Source organism: Cricetulus griseus, chromosome 2, assembly GCF_003668045.3.
Source record: "Cricetulus griseus strain 17A/GY chromosome 2, alternate assembly CriGri-PICRH-1.0, whole genome shotgun sequence".
In the NCBI taxonomy this organism is placed as follows: Eukaryota; Metazoa; Chordata; class Mammalia; order Rodentia; family Cricetidae; genus Cricetulus; species Cricetulus griseus.
In genome coordinates this window covers 378,764,511-378,787,680 of record NC_048595.1, presented here as the reverse complement: position 1 = coordinate 378,787,680, position 23,170 = coordinate 378,764,511, and the positions used below count along the sequence as shown (strand labels likewise).

Here is a 23,170-nt window from a genome sequence, read left to right as displayed (position 1 = left end):
ACATATTATTCAGGTGGAATTTATCAACAGTAACTGACCATGCAACAACTGCAGATCTATAAGAGAAGAAATGGAAATTACTAGACACCTTGCTTTCATGCCTGGTTTCACTTCCACAGTTTTGTCAGAAGCATGAACAACCCTAACAGTGACCTCTCCTGATTCAGGGTGATTTTGTCGCCTTAGAAAGTCATTCACTCGATTCTCCAGAAAGGTACCAAGTCTGGTAGATGGCAATCCTAGGAATATAAAAGTTAAAAGTTACCAAGGTGTGGCCTGGCCCAATTCCAAATATTAAAGAGAAGGAAAATACCATGCATCAAATTTTTACTGTCAATCTAGAGGTTCATCTACAAACATAATCTACTTAATTTTTGTATGGTTGTTTGCTTTTCGAGACAGGATTTCTTTTTGTAGCCCTGGCCATCCTGGAACTCAATCTGTAGACCAGTCTGGCCCCAAACTGACAGATATCTGCCTGCTTCGGCCTCCGCTGTGCAGGGTTAAAGGTATCTGTCACCAGCCAGGTGGTGGTGGCACACACCTTTAATCCCAGCACTCGGAAGACAGAGGCAGGCGGATCTATGTGAGTTCGAAACCAGCCTGGTCTACAAGAACTAGTTCCAGGACAGCCTCTAAAGCCACAGAGAAACCCTGTCTCAAAAACAAAAAAAAAACCAAAACAAAACAAAAAAAACCAAAACAAAACAAAAAAAAGGTATCCGCCACCACATAGGACTATGTAAGGCCTAAAATTACCTCTGCAGTGCTAAAGGGGGAAACCTGTGACAATAATTCTAGTCAATAAATTTTACATATGGCCCACATTTTAACATGTGTCAGAACAGAAAAAAAAAAAATTAACAAAAATCCCTTTTAAAGATTTTTTTTTATAGTTCAGTATATAGAATTATTTCATTTTGCTGGGCGTTGGTGGTGCACGCCTTTAATCCCAGCACTTGGGAGGCAGAGGCAGGCAGATCTCTGTGAGTTCGAGGCCAGCCTGGTCTCCAGAGTGAGTGCCAGGATAGGCTCCAAAGCTACACAGAGAAATCCTATCTCAAAAAACAACAACAACAAAAAACCCAACAACAACAACAAAAAGAATTATTCCATTTTGGTTAAAAAATTTCTTTTCTTTTTATAGAGGGTCTCATTACTTAGCCAACACTGGTCTCAAACTCAGAGATCCAGCTCCCTCTGGAATACAGGGATTAAACACTTGGAACAAACAGTGAAAACTAATTTTGGCTGGTTTCATATTCACTAGCAGTCATAGACATCTGGGATTAAAGGCACAAACCACCACTACTTGGCTATATAAGTTTTAAATAAGAATTATCTCAAATGATACTTACTTTTAGCAGAAAACTTATTTTCTTTCCTAGTACGTGCAGTTTTCTTTAAACAGCCATCACAGACAAACCTAAAATGTAATTCATGATACAGCTTATTATAACATAAAAGTCAATTAGTTCAATAAGAGAGCATTCCACAGTGAACAAATCCTAGCCCCTATGACATAAACTTGAATCTCTTAACTTGTTTTTCCCCCCTGGGAAAAAAGATCAGCTCCTCTCTACAAAATGAGAAGTACCCTTTCTGAATCTCATTTGACTTCTAATTAATCTTTACCATAGTACAGCTATGTAACTTACTGGTCTCCTAGCCCCACAGAGTCATTCTGCATACCATTCCAATTTATGATGTCACATGAAGGAGGACTATGTAGTCCATGGCTTTATACCAACACCTATACCCTTTTAAAGAATGTACTATCAGTAAACATTTTCAAGTATGGCAAATTTAGTTATAGCTTACAGTAGCTTTAATATCAGCATTAAAATTCCTTCCTTTATTTTATGGAGACAGTTTCTCACTGTGTTGTCTAGATTTAAGTTCTTTCTTTATTTTTTTTAAATGTGTATGGGTATCTGCCTACCAAAGGATGACAGGTGGGTCCCATGCCTGTCCAGCCGTTACAGTTGTTTTTTTTTTTTGGGTGTCCAAACACTTTTAAGTGCTTTATCCAGTGAGCCAACTCTTCAGTTGCTCTTTATAGTTTTAAAAAGGGTTTGGACTGATCCTTTTCTAATTGAAGGAGAAAAAAAGTTCTGGCAATATTAGGATAGAACCCAGAGCCTAACTTGTAGCAGGAATGTGCTGTACCAGTAAGCCATATTCTGATCCCAAAGAAAATACTTAGAAGACTGTAACTTTGCCCAGATACAGTAATGTAGCACACCTTTGATCCTAGGACTCTGAGGGCACCAGAGGAGGGTTCTCGAGTTCAGGGACAGTCCAGTCTACATAGCATGTTCCTGGCTACATAGTGAGACCCTAACTTGACCACAATCAAACAATAACTTTGAACATATAATACAGTCTTGGATAAGAATGCTCATGGAAAGAGAACAAAATACTTCTGCCCATGTCCTAAGCCTCACCCAGATGGCCAGATGATCTCATGGTGAAGAACACAGATCTGGTGCATCTTTCTTCCACATTCTGTGCATTCAACAAACCTAGAAATGTAAATGATCAATTCTAAGACTGATCTTGAATTATCAGCAAACAAAATGTTCATTGTTTCCTGTAATTTCTAACAATTCAATAGTCAACCACCTGTCCTGCCAAAGGATTAAAAAATTAGTTTAGTCAAGATTTTTGGCTTTAATGTAATAGGTTAAATGAATTTGAAAACCATTAACGCATAGCTGTTAAATCAACAATCTAAAATTTCAATGCCCAAAGACCGAGAGAAGGTAACTGCTGAGACTATAGAGTCATCCCACCCCATTTTCAGAGTAACCAGAAGGAACCTTTGCTTTTTTACTTTTTTTATTCCCCTGAAGCTAAGGACTGAATCCAGGACCTTGCACTTGCTTTCAAGAACTCTACCACTGACTGAGCTATATCCCCAATCCCAGGAACCTGTACTTTTCATCAGTGCCCTAGGCTCAGAAAGCCAACATGTGGCTAAGGATTCTCCACATGCCCTGGAAATGCAGGAGAGAGCACAGCCCTGGGCAGTAGTAGTGTGATACTTGACAGTGAACACTGAAAGAACACTAACTGTAAGGGTGATAGCCTTAGCCCCGGAATGTTTCATATGTTTTTACTAGCTGTTAACATTTATGACATGGAGATGTTAGCATAAGAATATTAAACTTAAAAAAAAAAAAAAAAAAAAAAAACAATAGTAAGTCATCTCCCAGCACTTGGGAGGAAAAGATAGGTGGATCTCTGAGTTTGAGGCCAGCCTGATCAAGAGTGAGTTCCAGGACAGCCTTCAAAGCTACAGAGAAATCCTGTTTTGAAAAACCAAAATTAAGTTATCTTGGAAAAAAGGCCTAGAGTGCATTGACAATTCAGAGGAAACTACTTACAGTTCAGGATCTAGCGTGTCATTTTTTCTCTTGGAAAACTGTTCTTTATTTATTGTACTAAGGAGAGAAAATAAACATAATAAGAAAAAATACACATACAAAACATAACTTGAATATATAGCAATCTGATGTTTGAACAAAATTCATTTTCTGTATTTCTTTGGTCATAGAAAATTCAGTTGTATGTAAGGAACGTTCTACTTCATAATTAAAGGTGTGTCCTTCTGGAAATGGGGTCTTATTACATGGCTATGGCTGGCCTTGAGCTCACATAGCTCTACCTGCCTCTGCTTCCCTAGTGTTATCATATCTGGCTCTTCTCTTTTAAAGGCTGGTTCACTATATAATGTATACAGTATATAAATTTTATGATCTCTGGTTCCCAGACTGTGAACATGGTGGTTAGAAACTATTTAAGAATAGTTTTAGCCAGGCATAGTGGTGCACGCCTTTAATCCCAGCACTCAGGAGGCAGAGGCAGGTCGATCTCTGTGAGTTTGAGCCCCGCCTAGTTTATACAGTGAGTTCCAAGACAGCCAGAGGTATATAGTCTTAAATAACAAACAAAGGCTGAGGATAGAGAAATGCTTGAAGTTTGATGCTAGTCTAGAATAGAGTAATATCCTACCCTCATTGACACTCCAAAAACAACACAAAAACTAACCAGTTGATATGTCAACCAGAGGTGTGTACCTCCAATCCCCAAATTAGAAACCAACCTGTACAACATAGTGAGATCCTACTGGGGTGGAGTTTAAAAAAAAAAAAAAAAATCACTCCTCACTATTTCAGGGAGGTTTGCTTTTAGGAACCAGATGGTCAAGTACTGTATTTTTCCATGTATATCTGCATACCAGAAGATGGTACCAGATCTCATAACGGATGGTTGTGAGCCACCATGTGGTTTGCTGGGAATTGAACTCAGGACTTCTGGAAGAGCAGCTGGTGCTCTTAACCTCTGAGCCATCTCTTCAGCCCAAGTACTGTATTTTTAAGGAATGGTAGGAACAGATGCTAAATTTATCTCATAGTATTTATTTTCCATGGCTCCCCACACTGCCCTGGACATTTTGATATTATAGTTTTCCCTTACTAAACAATATCCACATCTAAGTGTTTCTAACATAAGCAAAAGCCTTAAAATTCATCCTAAAAATTTAATAGGAGACTCTAATACCAACAGCACCCAGAATGACATGGGGACTTTAAAAAAATTCAGTCTCTTGATTGGACAGACTTAGTAGACTTTCTAGGGGAGGCCTTACCCTCTCCAAGGAGGAGATAGGGTGTTTGTGTGTGAAGTGGGGGAAGCAGGAGGAGAGGGAGAGGGAGCTGGGATTGGAATGTAAAAAACAAAAACAAAAAATCCAGTCTCCTAGGCCCATTATAGACCTGAAGAACCAAGAAGAGAATCCCATTCTTCCTAACCTTGGAACCTTACTGATTTTAAGGGATTACAGTGTGCACAACCCTTCCCACAGCAGAGAAATCACTCCCTATTGTCGCTTTCTCTGGTTTTAAGAGTCAAAATCTCTCTAGGTTCTCAGCATCTGTCCTCCTACACTGGTATTCAGAGGCCTATTACACTGTATTTCAATAGTAACTGAAAAAGTGTTCTGTACAACATAAACTATGAAATTTAAACAGATTGTCTCAGAGGCTTGTTTCACTAATACTTAATCTATTTCAATAACCCCGTAAGACACCATTTTTGTGGAATGCTAAATGGTTTCTTTATACCATAGGTAAATATGAACCCATGGAAAGTTTTACAATTATTTCCCCCTTTAAGACAGGGTTTCTCAGCCCTGGCTTTCCTGGAACTTGCTCTGTAGACCAGGTTAGCCATGAACTCGCTAATTCACCTGCCACTGCCTCCCAAGTGCAGGGAATAAAGAAAGGCATGCGCCACCACCCCCCGGCCTAAAAATCAATAATTTAATTTACCTTAAACTCATTTGTATTTAAATAGTTGGCTATGACTGGTGGGATACAATGTTGGACGAACAACAGTCTAAGACCACTTAGAAATGCCTGAGAACAATCACCTGAGAATGGAGAATCAAAAGAACATTTTCAAAATAATGTAGTTACTTACGTTTGAGGCTGGGAAGGGTCATCCCCCAAAGAAACGCTCTCCCCTTGGATTTCATTGAAACACTTCTCACAGAAATGATACCTGTCGGCAAGAAGGCCATACTGGGGTGAACTGTTCCGTTCACACAACACAGCCCAAGCCAAGCAACGAAGCCACCAATCACAGCAGGCCAAGGAGGGGAACGGGAGCAGAGAGCAGGTCATCAACGGCGACAAGGACATTCAATGATGCAGATATATGGGCCCCACAGTTTGGGTTTGTTTTGTTTTTTTGTATTTTTTTTTTTTGGTAATTTTTTTTTTTTTGCAATCAAAGCCAAGCGCAGACAACGACAAGCATGAAGGAGAAAAAAAAAAACAAAACAAACGAAGAAATGAGGGATTGCAAGACAACAACAACAACAAAAAAACAAAAGCAAGACAGGACAACACAAAGCAGAAAGCCAAGGCAAAGCACATATTAGCAATAAATATCTCAATGGGATCACAAGTAGCAAATGATTATAGCAAATAAAGACCTGTCTATTAGACCCATACTACTTGATTTTACTACTCAGTGCTACTCAATACAGTATTTTTCTAAAAAAGCAGTTAAATATCAGTATGTCAGCACTCAGGAGGCAGAGGCAGGTGGATTTCAGTTAGTTCCATGCCAGCAAAAGCTATAAAGTGAGACCTTGTCTAAAAATGAACATAAAAACAAAAAAAATGAAAAAATGAAGAAAGCACCCAAGATAGCCAGTGAGTGACACATTTTAAAAGAAGTCTATTAAGGTAACATTTAAACATGTCCTGGTGTAAGATGACTACTGTAGATTGCTGTTAGAAATCCAAAAATGGGTGTGGTGTGGTGTTGAAAGCCTTTAGTACCAGCACTCTGGGGGTAGAGGTAGGCAGATCTGTAAGCTCCAGGACAGCCACACAGAGAACCCTGTCTCAAAAAACAACAGTGAAAAGAAAAATCACCCCCCCCCAAAAGGGCCTACATGTGAAGATTCGAACATAAGAAAATTTCTTATCAGTTGTTTTTTGCACCTTTAATAAAAGGGTGATTTTATCACAACATGTGATTCCTATTTTCCTAGCATTCAAAGAGAAAAAGGAACAAATCTGGACTCTATACCTAGAAGGTAGCATTAGAACAATGTTTGTGTAACAAATAAAAAATGAGAATTCTCACAGCCGGAAATGACTATGTAGCTCACAACTTCAAACAAACAGGACACCACAGTGTTGGCAGCATTATACAAGCACAGGGCAGTCATTACTTGGCCTTGTTCTTCTGCCACAGAGGACTGGGAAGAAACACTAGATGAGGTCTAATGCAGGCCAATTACTACCAACAAGAGATTGATTTACTCATGATCAAGAGATTAAGAATACAATTTAGGTGATTACAGCCACTGGGCAAGAGAAAAGGCAGAGAATACCGCATATCCAAGTCTCTGTAGAGAAAAATCATATAGATTTTTTTCCTCCTATTTTTCTTCTTTTTTTAAGACAGGATCTTATACAACCTGGGCTGATCTCATTTTTCCAATGTAGTCAGACAAGGACAACTCTGAAGTGATCCCTCTATCCCTACCTCCTGAGTGCTTGGATTACAGGCATGAACCACGGTTCTCTGTTTATGAGGTACTAGATCCAAACACCTGGTTTAATGGATGCCAGGCTCTACTAATTAGCTACACCTCAGTGCTGGGTGATTTCTTTCCTTTTTAAACTGCCTGACATAGACAATACAAAGAACATATTTTGGAATACTTTTTACACACAATCCAAGAATGTGTTAAGATAATATCCGTAGAACTTGTGAAGTGTTTTACTAGAAAATGGTTTAATTCTGCAAACAAAAGCAAGTAACAGAATTTAATGCTATACAGATGTTTTCAAGCAGATAACATATAAACCATAATGAATGTCTGTGTGCCAATACATCTGGATTGCATGCACTTTATATACAAGGACACATGGTACACACATGGTTGAACTTACCTGTTCTGGTAACTGTAATAAGTAGCATCTCGTGGGATTGTGCATAACTGTTTGCCATAGCAACACAGTGTCTGTGGAGAGAACTCCAACTGAAAAAGAAAGTATTTGTTTAAGAGCACAAAGCCCTGAAGAACAAGGAAAAATAGTTCTAATGGTAAGTCAATGGTACCTCAGCTCTCACTCAGGTAAATTACAATTAGCCACTTGAGCTTACAAATACCACTACAAATTTACTGCACAATTTCACCAGACTGAGCAGGTATATCTGCCCAGCACTATTTCCAGATACTTCCAGGCAACATGGGATGTAACATTGAAACTGTTATGTGCAGGAAAAGTGTCACATGTGGAACAAGGTGGAATTATAGGTGAACATAATGAAGCTCCTACTCCATGAGCTTAGTTTGATGATTCAAAATTCTAAATGGTCAGCTCTGCCACATCATTTTCATCTATGCAAAAAATATCTTCACAGAAAGCACATTCCACATGGACACCACTACATACAATACGTAAACTAAGAGAAAAGGTCTGTTGGGGTACGGGTAGGTAAAGTGATTCAATACTGTGTTTTGGAATCTCTAGCAACATGAGAAAAGGGAAAGGGGAATAGGGAAATGAGAATATATGGGGAGACTTTAAAGTCAGAAACAGGATTTTTTTTTTTTTTTGGTTTCTGAAACACTGTGTCATTTTGTAGCCCTGGCTGAAATGGAGCTCACTCTGTAGACCAGGCTAGCCTTGAACTCACAGAGATCTCTGCCCCTATAGTGCCTGGATTAAAGGCATGTGCAATCACCACCCAGTAAGAAACAGTATATTTTTATTCCAAGTCACCACTAGACTCGAAGTACCCTAGAGATAATAAAGGCAGGTCTGAAAGCTATTTCTTACCTTTCTGCCACAACAATATCCAAGGCTTTGCATGACTGGGTCGATTTCTTGTTCAAACACCTCGGAGAGTTTGGAGCAATATTTGTATACCCTTGAAGTTTTGCGGTTATATAACCAGGCATTGTTGAACATAAGCCAAATGTCGTCTATATATTGCCAGGGCTCTTGGTATTGTCCAGTATCTAACTTCCTCTTGATAGTAGAGAGATCCATGGGACTCTTCACAATATCAAAGTAATCCTAGAAGTATAAGCAACACCACATCACACACTCATGAGCAGGGTATTTAGGGAAGTATCTTCCAATTAGCATCATTAGTTTTCCACATAATGTTGTATGTCTTGATATGTCTACTTCCCAAAAGTTGATCGAAGTATGTCACTTCTTTAAAATATTAATCTACACAGAGGCTATGAGCATTGATTCTCCAAACAATAGGTTCAGACAGTTTCTCACATATATATAGAAGAATCAAACACGAGAAGTACAAGAAGGGGCCTACAAATCCTAGAGAATTAGTTCTAAGGTAACAGGAAAACAATGAAAAAAATACCAAAACAAACTGCGCCCCTAAAAACACTCCAATACCCTACTCAACAACACTTTAGGGCAGGGCATTGTTACAAATGCCTTCAATCTCAGCCCTTGGGATGCAAAAGCAGGTAGATCCCTGTGAGTCTGAAGTCAGTCTGGTCAATATAGTTTGTTCCAGGCACACTAAGCATACACAGTGAGATGACCCACCCCACTCTTATTTTAAAAATAAACAAAACAACACAAATAAACAATAACAACAACAACAAAAACATGGGAGTTAAGGTGAAAAAAGAGGTACTGACAGATGGCTTAGCTGTTACCAAGTATTTGCTTCCTTTTTTTTTTTAAAAGATTTTATTTATTTATTATGCATACAACATTCTGCTTCCATATATCTCTGCACATCAGAAGAGGGACCAGATCTCATAACAGATGGTTGTGAGCCACCATGTGGTTGCTGAGAATTGAACTCAGGACCTCTGGAAGAGCAGTCAGTGCTCTTAACCTCTGAGCCATCTCTCCAGCCCCAAGTATTTGCTTCTTTTACAGAGAATAGTTTAGCTGTCTGCACTCACAGGGTTGCGCCCAACCATTTGTAACTCCAGTTCCAGGGGACTGAACAACCTCTTTTGGCCCCCAGGAACCAGGCATCCATGCTGTACGTACATACAGGCAAAAACTCATTCACATAAAATATAAATAAATCTTCAAAACTAAGGGGCTCATCTTTCTGTTGTGATTTGCAGCTGTGCAAATGACAATATATTGTTGACCCAAAAACTGCACTTTAAGTACACACTAAAGAGAACATAAATCTATAGAGACTTAAAGCACTCCTGTAATCTCAGTGACAGAAGGCTGATACAGGACTTAGAAGTTCAAAGGTAACTTGGGGTATAAATCCAAACAAAAGGGAAGGCAGCACTGTACAGTTATTCACAGTACTCCATAGCCTAAACTTGAAAAAAACCAAATGCCTGTCAACTATAAACACACAGAAAATATAGTAGCATCAACATAACTAATAGTAGATGAGTAAAAGATAGCACAGAATGACCCAATCTGGATTCTCAACACCGTAACATCAAAGCAATGCAACATCCCATAGTGTAACATGAAAAGAAGAGAGTCACAAAATAGTGTATGTGTACATTTCAATGTAATAAAATAAGCAGAATAGAAGAATCCAGAGGAATTAGGCAGCCCTAAGAGATTGGGACTACTGATTTTAATGGATATGGTGCTTATTTGGGGGAGGTCATAAAAATGAATTAAAACTGTGGTGATAGATGTGTAACAGTGAAAATACTAAAACTTGTGTACTTTTTTTTTTTTTTTTCTTTCCCCAAGACATGGATTTTTTTGTGTACCCCTGGCTATCCTGGAACTTACTCTGTAGACCAGGCTGCCCTCAAATCCCAAGAGATCCACCTGTCTCTGCCTCTAAGTGCTGTGATTAAAGGCATGCACCACCAACGCCCCGCAACAAAACTTGTGTACTTTAAGTAGGCTACATTCTGTAACATGTGAATCATGTGTTAAATAAAGGAAATACAAAAATATCAGATACTTACAGGGATTCCTAGAAGCTGTGGGTCTACAGGCTGACGAAAGGGAAGGGATTCTGGATCCTGCCGGTAAAGTGCCTCCAATGTTGGCATCAGAGCCTGTCGTAATTCTTCTGGTTTGAAAACTTTAAGGAGAGTCCATTTGAAATTGGTTATCAACTCTTTAAATTTCTAAAAATATGTGCAAGTTATACTTCTAAAAGTACTTTCTAAGAATCACAGAACACAGCCAGGCGTTGGTGGCGCACGTTGGTGGCAGAGGCAGGCGGATCTCTGTGAGTTCGAGGCCAGCCTGGTCTCCAGAGCGAGTGCCAGGATAGGCTCCAAAGCTACACAGAGAAACCCTGTCTTGAAAAACAAAACAAAAAACAAAACAAACAAAAAAAGAATCACAGAACACACACAAAAGTGACATTATCCTCAGAGAAACCTGACAAAGGGCTCACTTTCTGATTTTAATTCCCACTTTGCATTAAGCACTGCCGGCTAAACAACAGAGCTGTCACTATTCTTGCTAGCTATGTTACTTTTCCAGCTGCAGATTTATTGAGAACAAACTTGACCAAATAGAAACAGAATCAGACTCCTAAGAACACAGAAGAAACTTATCAAAGTAACCATCCAAAAGATGTTAGTGTAAGAGAGGTGTTCAACACAACTGAAAATGTCCTCTATGAGCTGCTGTGGTAGGCGTGACTACACTACCAGCACTAGGCAGGATGAAGAACGAAGGTCTTTGAGGTAAGGCTGGGATACAGAGAGATCTCAAGGACAGTCTAAGCTACATAGTAAGTCCCTGTTGAGAAATAAGTAGAACCATACAATGAAATCTAAACCAATCACCAAAGGCAGGGCTCTATTAATGACACCAATATTTAACAATTTAGAATTGAGACCTGATCTACCCCACCCCTCTCTCCTTGGGTTTTTCAAGACAGGGTTTCTCTGTAGAGCTTTGGAGCCTAGCACTCGCTCTGTAGACCAGGCTCGAACTCACAGAGATCCACATGTGCCTCCGGGAGTGCTGGGACTAAAGGTTCTAGCCACCACCACCTGACCATAATTTTTATTTTTATTTTTTTAAAAGATTTTATTTAACAACATTATGCTTCCATGTATATCTGCACACCAGAAGAGGGCACCAGATCTCATAGAGGATGGCACCATGTGGTTGCTGGGAATTGAACTCAGGACCTTTGGAAAAGCAGTCGGTGCTCTTAACCTTTGAGCCATCTCTCCAGCCCCTAACCAAAATTTTTAAGTTACATTTTTATTTATCTTTTGTGCATTTGTGTACAAATGCCCATATGCCAAGGCATTTTATGGAGGACAAAGGACAATTTATAGGACTTATCACTTATCTTTCCAGCACGGCTGGTGTATGTGTATACGTGTATGTGTGTGCACATACATGCATGAGCCTGTGTTTGTAAACCAAGGATCAACCTTGGGTGGGTATTTTTGTTCAGAGGTCAATGACCTTTTTTTAAAAAAAAAAACAAAAAAAACCCAAAAAAACCAAAACAAAACATTTTTTGATACTTCATCTTATGTGTTAGTATGATGTGTTAGTATTATTACCTAAAATTATGTAAAATGTGTGTGTGTGCTGGAGCCTGAGGAAGATTGAAGAGTGTGTTTGGTCCCTGGAACTAGAGTTACAGGTGGTTATAAGCTGCCATATGGCTGCTGGTCAGTGAATTTGGATCCTCTATAAGAACAGTTTTAAATACTGTTTTGTTTATAATTTTTTTTATTTCTTGTGCATTGGTGTTTGGTCTCCATGTATGTCTGTGTGATGGTGTCGTATACTATGGCAGCTGTCAGCTGCCATGTGGGTGCGTGAAATTAAACCTGAGTCATCTCTTCAGTCTCGGTTCAGCACTCTTGACCCTCTCCACTCTCTGTTATCCTCTGCTAGAACCCTATGTCCTTCCAAGATCTCAACTTACTAGGCAGCAAGCTCCAGTGATCCCCCTGCCTCTAACTTTTCCAGTGGTTGGATTATAGGTGTGCCAAAATGCCCAAGGTCTCACTGTCTACCTCAGCCTTGTCTGGAATTTGCTATGTAGTACACAAGGCTGTCCTTGAATTCAGAGATTCATTTCCCTCTGCCTTCTAAGCATTGGGATATATATACAAGTGCTAGGAAACAAATCCAGATGTTTATTGTTTATGGGGCAAGCATTTTACCAAATGAATGATCTTCCCAGCCTTCACTTACTCTTCTTCTTTGACTGTCCAGGAGCTGGGGAGGACTGCGTAGCAGAGGTACTTGGCTGGTCTTCCTCCTCTTTTGTTTCAGGTTTTAACTCAGTGCCTCTGTCCTCTGTTTCTGTAGGTTCCACTTTAACATCTTCAGCTTTAGCCTAAAATATAAGACAGGAATTTTAAAAAATTCAAAGACTTACACCTGGGAACAAGACCATTATCACCTTATTTACGCTCCATTATGGACATACATGAATTTCCTTTTATAGCAGAACCTAATTGCTCTAGTCTCACCTCCTGAGTATCTTCAGGTTGAGCATCTGCTAGTTCAGGTTGATCCACCTCCATTTTAACCTCCATTTTTACTTCCTGTGAAGGTTGCTTCTCGGGAATGGTCTGAGAATTCACTTCTGTGCTACTAGTAGATGGAGGGTTTGATACCTGGCCTTCAATGCTTACAGTTGGCTGAGAAAGCTGGAGAGAAAAAGGTAAAGCATACACATACACAAAAGCTTGCCAATCATGGAATCAGAATTTAAATTTAAATTACACAAGGCTATTTATATTTGGGGCACTCTCACTGAACCCATTTTATTATTATGTTTTCTCTCACAAAGATCATTTTAAGAATGGATGATATGGGACTTCCCAATGCTAGCTGGCTAGCTTTACTTGAAACAGTTACCAGCTTTTTTGTTATGTGTTTAGGGGTGGATGTTCTAAAGTTGACTATATCAGAGAGGCTCAGAATATTAAAAAAATGACATCAGGGACTATGTAATAGCTCATTCATAAAGGCACCTGCTATCAAGTCTGACAACCGAGTTTGATCCCTGGTATTTAAATGGCAGAAGAGAACTAACTCCTATAGTTTGTTCTCTCTCTCTCTCTCTCTCTCTCTCTCTCTCTCTCTCTCTCTCTCTCTCTCGTGTGTGTGTGTGTGTGTGTGTGTGTGTGTGTGTGTGTGTGTGTAAAATCGATGTACCCCACATAGGTCTTTACTTTCATTTTTCAGCACTGCAACTTAAGCTGTTTCACCCCTGCCCCCCTTCTTTCCTTGCTTTGTTTTTTGAGACAGGGTTTCTTTGTGTAATAACTCTGGCTGCCATGGAACTTGCTTTCTAGACCATGCTGGCCCCAAACTCAGAGATCTCACTGCCTCTGCCTCAAAATATCTTTAAACAAGTACATGTGTATGTGTTACACTAAGCATTGATAAAACTCTTATAGCTTTCAGGCCTCAGATAATCATTTGAAACAGAATGGTCAGTGAAAATTAACCAAAATCTTCTAGCTTTCTCTACCAAAGGAAGCAAAAACAGGCAACAAACACCCAAGTCTATGAATAAAACAAGCAAAGATGAAACAAAAGTGAAAGAAAAAATGGTATAGAAACATCACTGGAGCTTAACTGGTCCTATGGACACTCCAAGACACATCTGCTTACGTACTGGAGTTGAAGGCTGAGGTGGCAACAGTGGTGCTGTTGGGGTAGGAACAGGAGCTGCAGTGCTCTGCTGTGATCGAGGCTGTTGCTGGGACTGGTCAGCAGGAGCAGCAGGAATTGAAGGTTGTACTTGGGAAGGAAGATGTGTTGGTGGTGTTGGTGTCTGTCTAGATGGGGGGTGTAGAGCTTGGGGCTGTGGTCCAGGTGGTATGGCAGGAGGTGTAGGAACAGGAGCTGGAATTGCTGTTGCTGGTGGTTGCTGAGTCCCTATGCTTGGGGGAGTATGATGAGGAGTAGGGGTACGACTAGGAACAGGAGAAGGCGAATTCTGATGAGCTTGTTGAGGCAGAGTGGAACAGTGAATATGGCTCCCTTGAGACCCTGGAGGCATTATAGGAGAGTTCACTGGACAGGAAGAACTGGACATTTGTGCCTGGTAAAATGAAAAAACATACAGTATTAACAAAAGCAGGTCATGTAGTATTTAGAGCACACAGTAGTTATTAATAAATAACAGTAGCAAACTTCTTTATTTCTGAGATGAGGGTCTCACTACATAGACCTGGCTAGCCTTGATCTAACAGATATCCATCCACCTGTCTCTGTCTCCAGGAACAAAATTAAGTGTGCAGCCCTGGACACAATCATAGTTTTCAAAGAAAAAAGGAGGGTACCTTTAAAAATCATACAGGGTTAGAAATAAACTATTTTTGAACATCATTGGATGCCACACTAGTATCAGTAGGAAATAGTATTTGCCATTTAGGCCTGGAAACATGAGCACAATCCCCAGACTCTATGTAAGGGTAGAAAGAGAGAACAGCCCACATATACTGTTGTCCTGTATGTGCATATATGCACACTAAGAAATAAATTTAAATAGTAAAAACATACTTGAGAAACAGGTGCTTGACCACTGGATGGTGTCAAAGGCATGTTTGTTACATTCATTCCTTGAGATGGAAACTGAGTTTGAGAGAGGAACTGGTTCTGACTGGAAGTCTGCTGCATTCGAGGTCCATATCCCATAGGCTACAAGAAAAACCAAAAAAAAAAAAAAAAAAAAAAAAAAAAAAAAAAAACAGAGCACCAATTATTCTACTATTATAATTAGCAATTACTCTTGTCCTGCTATCCAGATGTTTGAGTATAGAAAAGGGAAAAGACAATACTTTGGGGAGGAGAAACATGAGTAGTAAATGGAAGAACCACTTAAAAGCCAAGAATAATAAACTCATAACTACCAACACATCCCTCAAGAAACAAGAGAGTAAAGAGCCAAACATATCTACAACTCTGTCAAGAAAGAAGTAATTGAATACTTTCTTCTTGCTGGAGTATGAATTACACCTGCCTCTGCCTCCCGTGTGCTGGCTTTAAAGGCATGTGCCACCAATGCCCTGCGCTCTTTGCTTTTTTTACTAGTGGGACTGTAACAGCACAAACTTAGAAAACTAAAAGGCAAAAAAAACAAAACAAAGCAAAACAAAACACCCACTCCAACTACAATAAAACACCAACAAGTAAAAAGTCACTTGAGCTTGAGTACTGACTAATGTATTATTCATGACCTGTAAATATGCTAAGAATGTTATGCTTCCTTTCAAAAACTGCCACAAATGAATCAAAACCTTTAATAAAAGGAAATATGGAGAATTAAAAAATAGAAATGTAATATAAGAAATCCACCTTCATCAATTAAAAAGGACAGGACTCCTCCTGGTTAAACATGCAGATTCATGAGATCTAACACTAATGTGAACAATTCAAAAAGATTCAAGAAACAGGCATCCATCCATCCATGCACTCACAGGTACAAGAAAAACAAGATGGAGTTGATATGGAAAGCTGGTTGAGTAATAAGAGTTTGCAGTAGTCGTGAACACCTTTAATCCCAGAACTTGGGTTGGCAGAAACAGGTGGATCTCTGAGTTTGAGGCCAGCCTGTTCTACAGAGCAAATTCCAGATAGCCAGGGAAGTTACACAGAGAAACCCTGTCTCAAAACAAACAACAAAAACCAAACACAATTGTAAAAGGAGCAACAAGACACTTAAGACTCTAGGATGCAACTGCTCCTTCATCACCCTTGTAAAGAAAGTTCTCTGCTTGGAGGAGTAAGGACCTGCAGAAAAGGATAAGAGCTGATAAACTATGAGGCTAAGGCTGGATGATGGTGGTGCACACCTTTAATCCCAACACTCGGGAGGCAGAGGCAGGCAGATCTCTTGTGAATTCAAGTCCAGCCTAGTCTACAAGAGCAAGTACCAGGACAGTCTTCAAAGGCACAGGGCCTGTCTCGAAAAACCAAACCAAACCAACCAACCAACCACCAAACAACAACAAAAAACCACTGATGACAAATATGAGACACTACCTGCTTCTGTCAGCTTTTTAGTACTTACTGCTCTTTGGTTAAAAATTTTATTGTGCATGAATGCATGTCTTCTGTGTGTGTATTCCCCATAAGTGGATGTGCCCTTTGAGGATAAAAGAAGGTATAAGATCCCCCCATAGCTGAAATTACAGGAAGATGTGGACTACCAAACATGGGTCCAGGCAAATGAAGCCAGGTCTTCTGGAGAAACCAGATGTTCTTCTCTAGTGTCATCTCAAGGCACATCCAGCTTAGTTATGTAATTTTTAAAAAATTTTGAAACTCATTTGGATATAAACCCTGAAGTGCCCAGTAGATTAAATTTACATGTTATTCATCAAGAGAATTTTTAACTATATTGGAAGCTATGACACATATGAATTCACTTTAGAATGCAGGACAGGCATAAGGCTTGGAATAAGTGTCATTATTGACTGAACTGTCTAAAAAAAATTATTTCATGATAGATAAATTGCATTTATGTATGTGTGTATTTATGTGCAACAAGAAACATGAAATCAGAGAACAATTTGGAGATGGGGATTAGTTCTCGTTTTACCCTGTGGTCCTAGAGGTTGAACTTAGGTTCCCTGGAATCAAGAAAATTTATCAACTGGGCAGGCACTACATATTTCTGTGTAGCCTGGAATCCTGCTCCCTCTTCAGACCAAGCTGGCCTCAAACTCAGAAATCCACTTGTCTCTGTCTCCGAAGTGCCGGGACTAGGCAGGTGCCACCAAACCCAGATTTCCATATGCACATTTTTAAAAACCAATGTGCCATTTAAAAAATGCAATATATTGCATTTCTATCAGTATTTTTTTCATTTGTTGGTTGTTTGGTTTGTTTTCTGGAGACATGCTTTCTCTGTGTAGCCCTGGATAGACTGGAACTCTGCCCACCTCTGCCTCCTACAGGGATTAAAGGAGAACTCCACCAACTGCAGGATTAACTCCACAATTGCAATTTCCTTTTTAATTTTTTAAAATTTGAGTGAGTCTGCATGTAGATGGACACTGATTAGGCCCTGTGTTAATATGAATGAGAAACTTCTCCCATATGCGTAGGCATTTGAACATTTGGTCTCAAGCTAGTGGCACTATTGGGGGAGAATATGAAATATTCAGCAGGGAAAGCCTTCCTGAAGAAAGTATGACAGTAGGTGTGGTTTGAGTTTATAGCCTTATTAATCACCTTTCAGGTTGACTACTCTGCTCCATGTTTATGGCTCAAATGCAATCTCTCAGATTTCGGCTATTGCCACACCCTTTCATGACAGTATGGCTGTCTAGGCCCCAGAACCATAATCCATATTAAAACTATTCCATAAGGCACTTTTTGTCATCATATTTTATCATAGCAGCAGGAAGGTACCTTTCACTTTATCTTTCTTAAAAAAAAAAAAAAGTTGTGTTGTATATTAATTTCTGCCATTCCATTTCTTTCAAAATTTGCATTTAGCCCACTGTGACAGCACACACCTTTAACCCTAGCATTCTGGAAGTAGGAAGAGAGAGGAGAGGTGGATTTCTGAGTCTGAAGTCAGGCTTTTCTAAAGAGTTCTAGGACAGTCAGGGCTACATAGTGAAATTCTGTGTCAAAAACAGACAAAAAAACCCTTAACAAAGATCGAGGTCTGTTTGTGGTGTTTAGGTGTGAACCCATTATTGCAACTGCTAAACAAGTACTCTATCACTGAGCTATGTATTTAGTCATAACTATCTCATATAAAGGCCAAATACAACAAAACTGTAGCATCAAAAAGGTCTCAGGCTCAAGTAAATAAAGGCACTGGTCACCAAGCCTGACAGTGTTGACTTTCATCCCTAAACACACATGGGAGGACAGAGCTGATTCCTGTAAGTTGTACTTACTCAGACTTCTGCATCAACATTGCAAAGACATGTAATTTATTCACAGAAAAAAGGTGTTCTTCTGGATGTTGGTGGTGCACGCCTTTAATTGCAGCAATTGGGAGGTAGAGACAGGAGGATCTCTGTGAGTTCGAGGCCAGCCTGGTCTACAGAGCAAGTACCACGATAGGCTCCAAAGCTACACAGAGAAACCTTGTCTTGAAAAAACCAAACCAAACCAAACAAACAAACAAAAAAAGTATCTGCTGAGACAGATATGAACGTGTTTTTTTGTTTTGATTTTTTAAGTAGTAACAAAGAAAAAGATCTTTTTAAACAGTGTACAGGTAAAACCAACCGGATTTAGTGCCCCAGACTGTGCCAACTGTCCATGGTGCTGAAGAGGAGAGGGTTGCCGGGGTCCAATAGGGGGCTGAGGCATATTCATCTGCCCAAACTGATTCAAACCTGTGAATACATGCAAAATATTACATTACTCTTGTTGAATTTAATAAGAAGGCATAAGTTTTAATATATGATTCTTCTCATTTGCCCAGGAACAACAGAGTAATATTGTTTTAGTCACAACAGCCAAGCAAGGGCATTATTTAAGTGCATGTATGTCTGTCTATAACTCCAGTTTACAGTGGGAGCTGTCATATGAGTGATGGGAACTGAACCACTGTTCGCAGAAACAGCAGCCAGCATACTTATCTGCTGTGCTCTCTCTCTGGTCTGGACCAATGGCATTATTATTAATAGTTACTCAATTAAAATTTAGAACATAGTAAATTACTAGATTGACATTTTAAATTTTTGAAATAGTTTCACTCTGTAGTGCTGGCTAGCCTGGAACTCAGGCTTGAATTCACAGTCATGTCTACCGGCCACTGTCTCCCAAAAGTTCAAACCCAGCCAATAAATTGGTTATTATTATTGATATTTTTTGAGACACGGTATTCACTATGTAGGTCCAGCTAGCCTGGAATTCATCATGTAGAACAGGCAGGCTTTGAACTCACAAGAGTTCTATCAACTTGCCTGTGACTATATAGGGCTGGGATTAAAGGTGAGCACTACCATGCCTGGCAATTAGTTTTAAATGGATGCTCATTTACTATGATCTACTCCTTGATCTGTCAGTCAACCTGGTCTTCATTTTCCCTTCTTTGATGGATTTATAATACAAGAGATTTTCAAATTTTCAAAGCCAATTATGGGACTTGTTGCTGAAATCAGGAATTAAGATGGCAAGAGTCATTCTGTTATATACCATGGACTCTTACAATTAACCATGTATTTTTTTTTTTTCAAAATTTACCAGGTTGGGGAGTTATCCGAGGCATCATCTGGTTTGGCACACTGCCACGGATCATAGCTGGATCAGGTAGAGGACCATCTAGAGTGGAAGTTAGAAAAAGTTAGTATTCTTTGTTTCTTGAGAACAACAAAATCCCATCAAGTAATACTAGCTTAGAGAAACTCTAACCTCAATCTCAAAGACCTGGCAACCTGAGTCTGATACCCAGGATCTACAGGGTGCAAGTGCATACCTTTAGTCCTAGCACTTGGGAGGCAGAGGCAATCAGATCTCTGAGCTCAAGGTCAGCCTGGTCTACAATGTGAGACCTCCATGTGGTTGTCTGAATGAAAACAGCCCTATACTACAGGTTCATATGTGAATGCTTTGGCCTCCAGAAGAGGAACTATTTCTGGGAAGGAGTAGGAAGTATGGCCTTGTTGGAGTGAGCATGGTCTCGTTGAAGACTATGTCACTATGGTTAAGCTTTGGGGCTTCAAAAACACATACCACAGCTAGTTTCCTCTCCCCTCTTTCTGCCTGTGGATCAGAATGTAAAGCTCTCATGTACTGCTTGCTCCAGTACCACAGGTTTGCTTCGCACCATGATGAACATGGCAAACCCTCTAAAACTGGTTATGACGTCTCTTCACAGTGACAGAACACTAAGACACCTTTTATCAAAACAACAAAACTTTTTTTGTTGTTATATTAGAATGTAGGTTTCTAGTGAACCCTGAGCCTAGTTGGTCTATCAACATCTACTGGGCCCTGTCATATATACAAAGGTGGATGATAGAGCCATTTCCTAGGTGTTACAATTTCAAAAGCTCTCCTGGGTAGTGAAAATAGTGATAGATTTTCATAAGTAATCATACTTAGAATCCTTATATTATTCCAATAGTTTTTGAAAGTGGATGTATTATTTTCTTTATATTAAATATAATAAAAAAGCACTTACTAGTAGTCATCCCTGGTTGTTGCTGTCCCATGTTAGGTCCAGTATTCATAGAAACTGGAACCATGCCAGGAGCATTTGGTATCATGTTTTGTTTCTGTAGTCTAGTCCTCCGTTTTTCTTCTAGCTCTTTCTGGATTTTATAGATCTTCTCAGCTAGGAGGTGGTAGTATTCCGCCTTGAAATAAAATTTAAGAAGAAAAGAGGAGAAAACAGGAGTTGAGTAATAGAAAAACTGAACTAAGGTAAAATATTGGTTTCATTTAAATAGCAGACAAGAACTAAAGCTGGCTGTACAGGGAAAGGCAGACAAACCTCTGAGTTTGAGGCCAGATTGCTCTACAAAGTGAGTTGCAGGACAGCCAGGGCTACACAGAGAAATACAGTCTGGAAAAAAACCCAAAAAACAAAAACAAAAAACAAAAATAGGCAGAAAATTATAAAGACTCTGATATATCTAACTCATTAATAAATGAGCTCATACTTATAATGATACATGACTAGTAATTTTACTATGAAGTTACAAAATAAAATGTAACTTCTATATACACATTTACAAAACACAGACTGGCTATTTATAGGGTACAGAAAGAATGGCCTATCATTTTACTTTTTAAAAAAAATGTTCATTGGTGGTATTTTGCCTGCATGTATGTCTGTGTGAGGGTATCAGAACCCCAAGAAGTAGAGTTCCAAAGTGGTGTGAGCTGCCATGTGGGTGCCAAAGAACTCTTGAGAAACTCTGCAGTGCACGTGTGTGCTTATGTGTGTAAGAAACAAAGAAATATAAAAAAGGGTAAGATTACCGCTTAAAGACATTGCTTTGCTGGAAAATTTTATTTGTAACACATGGAATCCTAGCACCTGAGAAATAGAGACAGGAGGATTAAGAATTCAAGTCCAGCCTCCATTAAGTTTGAGAACAGAAAATTTTACACGTGACTTGCCTCAAACAAAACGAACTGCTTTGTTATTTTGACTGTTTAGTACTAGGAAGATGGAAGAGTAAAGTTGAAGAGACTCCTCCTAAGAAAACCACAATGGGGGAGGGAGGAGGTGAGGGAGAGGAAAAAGGGATTGAAGCAAGCTTGTTCCTAATTTGAACTAATAAAAAAAATTAAAAAAAAAAAACAACACAATTGTTTGTCATATTACAGAAGACAAGAAATTTTAATGTGTGTGTGTGTGTGTGTTTTTTTTAGAGATTCTCCCCTTGTGGCCTCAAACTCATACAGATCTGCATGCCTCTGCCTCCAGAGTACTGGGACTAAAAGTATGTGCCACACTACCTTACCAAGACAGGTAAATCTAAAAATCAACTGTTGTATAATGATTTTAAGATGTGTTACATTTGTTTATGCTATGAAAAGTATGTTTAATGATACAAAGATGTGTTGCATTCTTTTATGTTGCATTTGTTTAACTCTGTAAACTGTGCTACTTTGCCTGTCTAAAACAGCCAATAGCAACGCAGGAAAAAGGGCAGGGATGGACTGGCAGGCACAAAGAACAAACAGGAGGATATTATCTGGAAGATCAAGAATCAAGAAAGAGGAGAGGAAGACTCCAGGGTTAGCCATCCAACTAACAGCAAGCCACGGAGTAAGAAGTAAAGAAAGGTATACAGAAAAAGAGAAAGATAAAAGCCCACTGGCAAAAGATAGATGGGATAATTTAAGTTAAGAAAAGCTGGCTGAAAATTAGCCAAGTTAAGGCCTGATTCTTAAGAACAAGTCTCTGTGCATGATTTATTTTGGGAACTGAGTGGGTGGTTCCCCAGAGAGTCAACAAAGAGCAAAAAGCAACTAACCATAATCAATAGACCCACTTCAGAAAAAAGAAAAACAAACAAACGAACAAACAAAAACAACTTCTTACTCACTCTATTGTTTGCTGATTCATACATGTCCCCTTCTACTTTACGAGCATATGCAACAAGGTTTTCCATCCGTCGGTCTTTTAAAGCAGCTGGATCCGGAGTGGGAAATATGGCTTGAACACTGGAGCATAAAACAGTACCACTGTAGTAACATGTCAGCTTTCCATACAATGACCAGAGAAACACACAATAATATGAATACTGTTTTCCCTCATCAGTGTTAACATGGGTCATTCACAAAACATAAAATTCCTTTTTTGAAGTTATTAATTTCATTAAGCCTCAACTCTTTCATTTAGGTGTTTGACCTGTATGTATGTCTGCATCATGAGTGTGCAGTGCCCACAGAGGCCAGAAAATGGGATCATATACTCTAGGACTGGAGTTACAGACAGGTGTAACCTGCCATGTCGGTGTACTAGTTTGGACTTGGGTCCTTGGCACAGCAGCCAGTGCCCTTAAAGTCACCTCACCTCTCCAAACTCTAAAAAAACCTATTATTTTGCAACACGTCTGCTAGTTTTACTCTTCTCTAGTGGTGCACCTATTTTTGATGTTTTCCTATGGTGATATCTTGCTTGTACAAATAAAGTCTGTCTGGGGGTCGGAGAATGGAGTTGGCTACTAGCTAACCATGGAGGTCTGTACAGAGAGACAGACAGGAAG

At 39.4% G+C, this 23,170-nt stretch overlaps 1 protein-coding gene across 1 annotated transcript in view; it reads right to left on the bottom strand.

Moving 5' to 3' along the window:
- The window catches only part of Ep300 (E1A binding protein p300), a 67,772-nt gene that overhangs the window by 11,456 nt on the left and 33,146 nt on the right, over positions 1-23,170 (bottom strand). Inside the window, exons 9-24 of the mRNA XM_027404073.2 lie at positions 22,508-22,625; positions 20,629-20,803; positions 19,689-19,766; positions 18,726-18,835; positions 15,033-15,170; positions 14,143-14,571; positions 12,986-13,165; positions 12,705-12,849; positions 10,487-10,605; positions 8,376-8,615; positions 7,482-7,570; positions 5,488-5,568; positions 3,390-3,446; positions 2,448-2,525; positions 1,359-1,426; positions 89-239 (exon numbers count right to left, since the gene is read on the bottom strand). Of these exons, the coding sequence (XP_027259874.1) occupies positions 89-239; positions 1,359-1,426; positions 2,448-2,525; positions 3,390-3,446; positions 5,488-5,568; positions 7,482-7,570; positions 8,376-8,615; positions 10,487-10,605; positions 12,705-12,849; positions 12,986-13,165; positions 14,143-14,571; positions 15,033-15,170; positions 18,726-18,835; positions 19,689-19,766; positions 20,629-20,803; positions 22,508-22,625 (2,256 nt within the window). The remainder of the gene's footprint in view (positions 1-88; positions 240-1,358; positions 1,427-2,447; positions 2,526-3,389; positions 3,447-5,487; positions 5,569-7,481; positions 7,571-8,375; positions 8,616-10,486; positions 10,606-12,704; positions 12,850-12,985; positions 13,166-14,142; positions 14,572-15,032; positions 15,171-18,725; positions 18,836-19,688; positions 19,767-20,628; positions 20,804-22,507; positions 22,626-23,170) is intronic.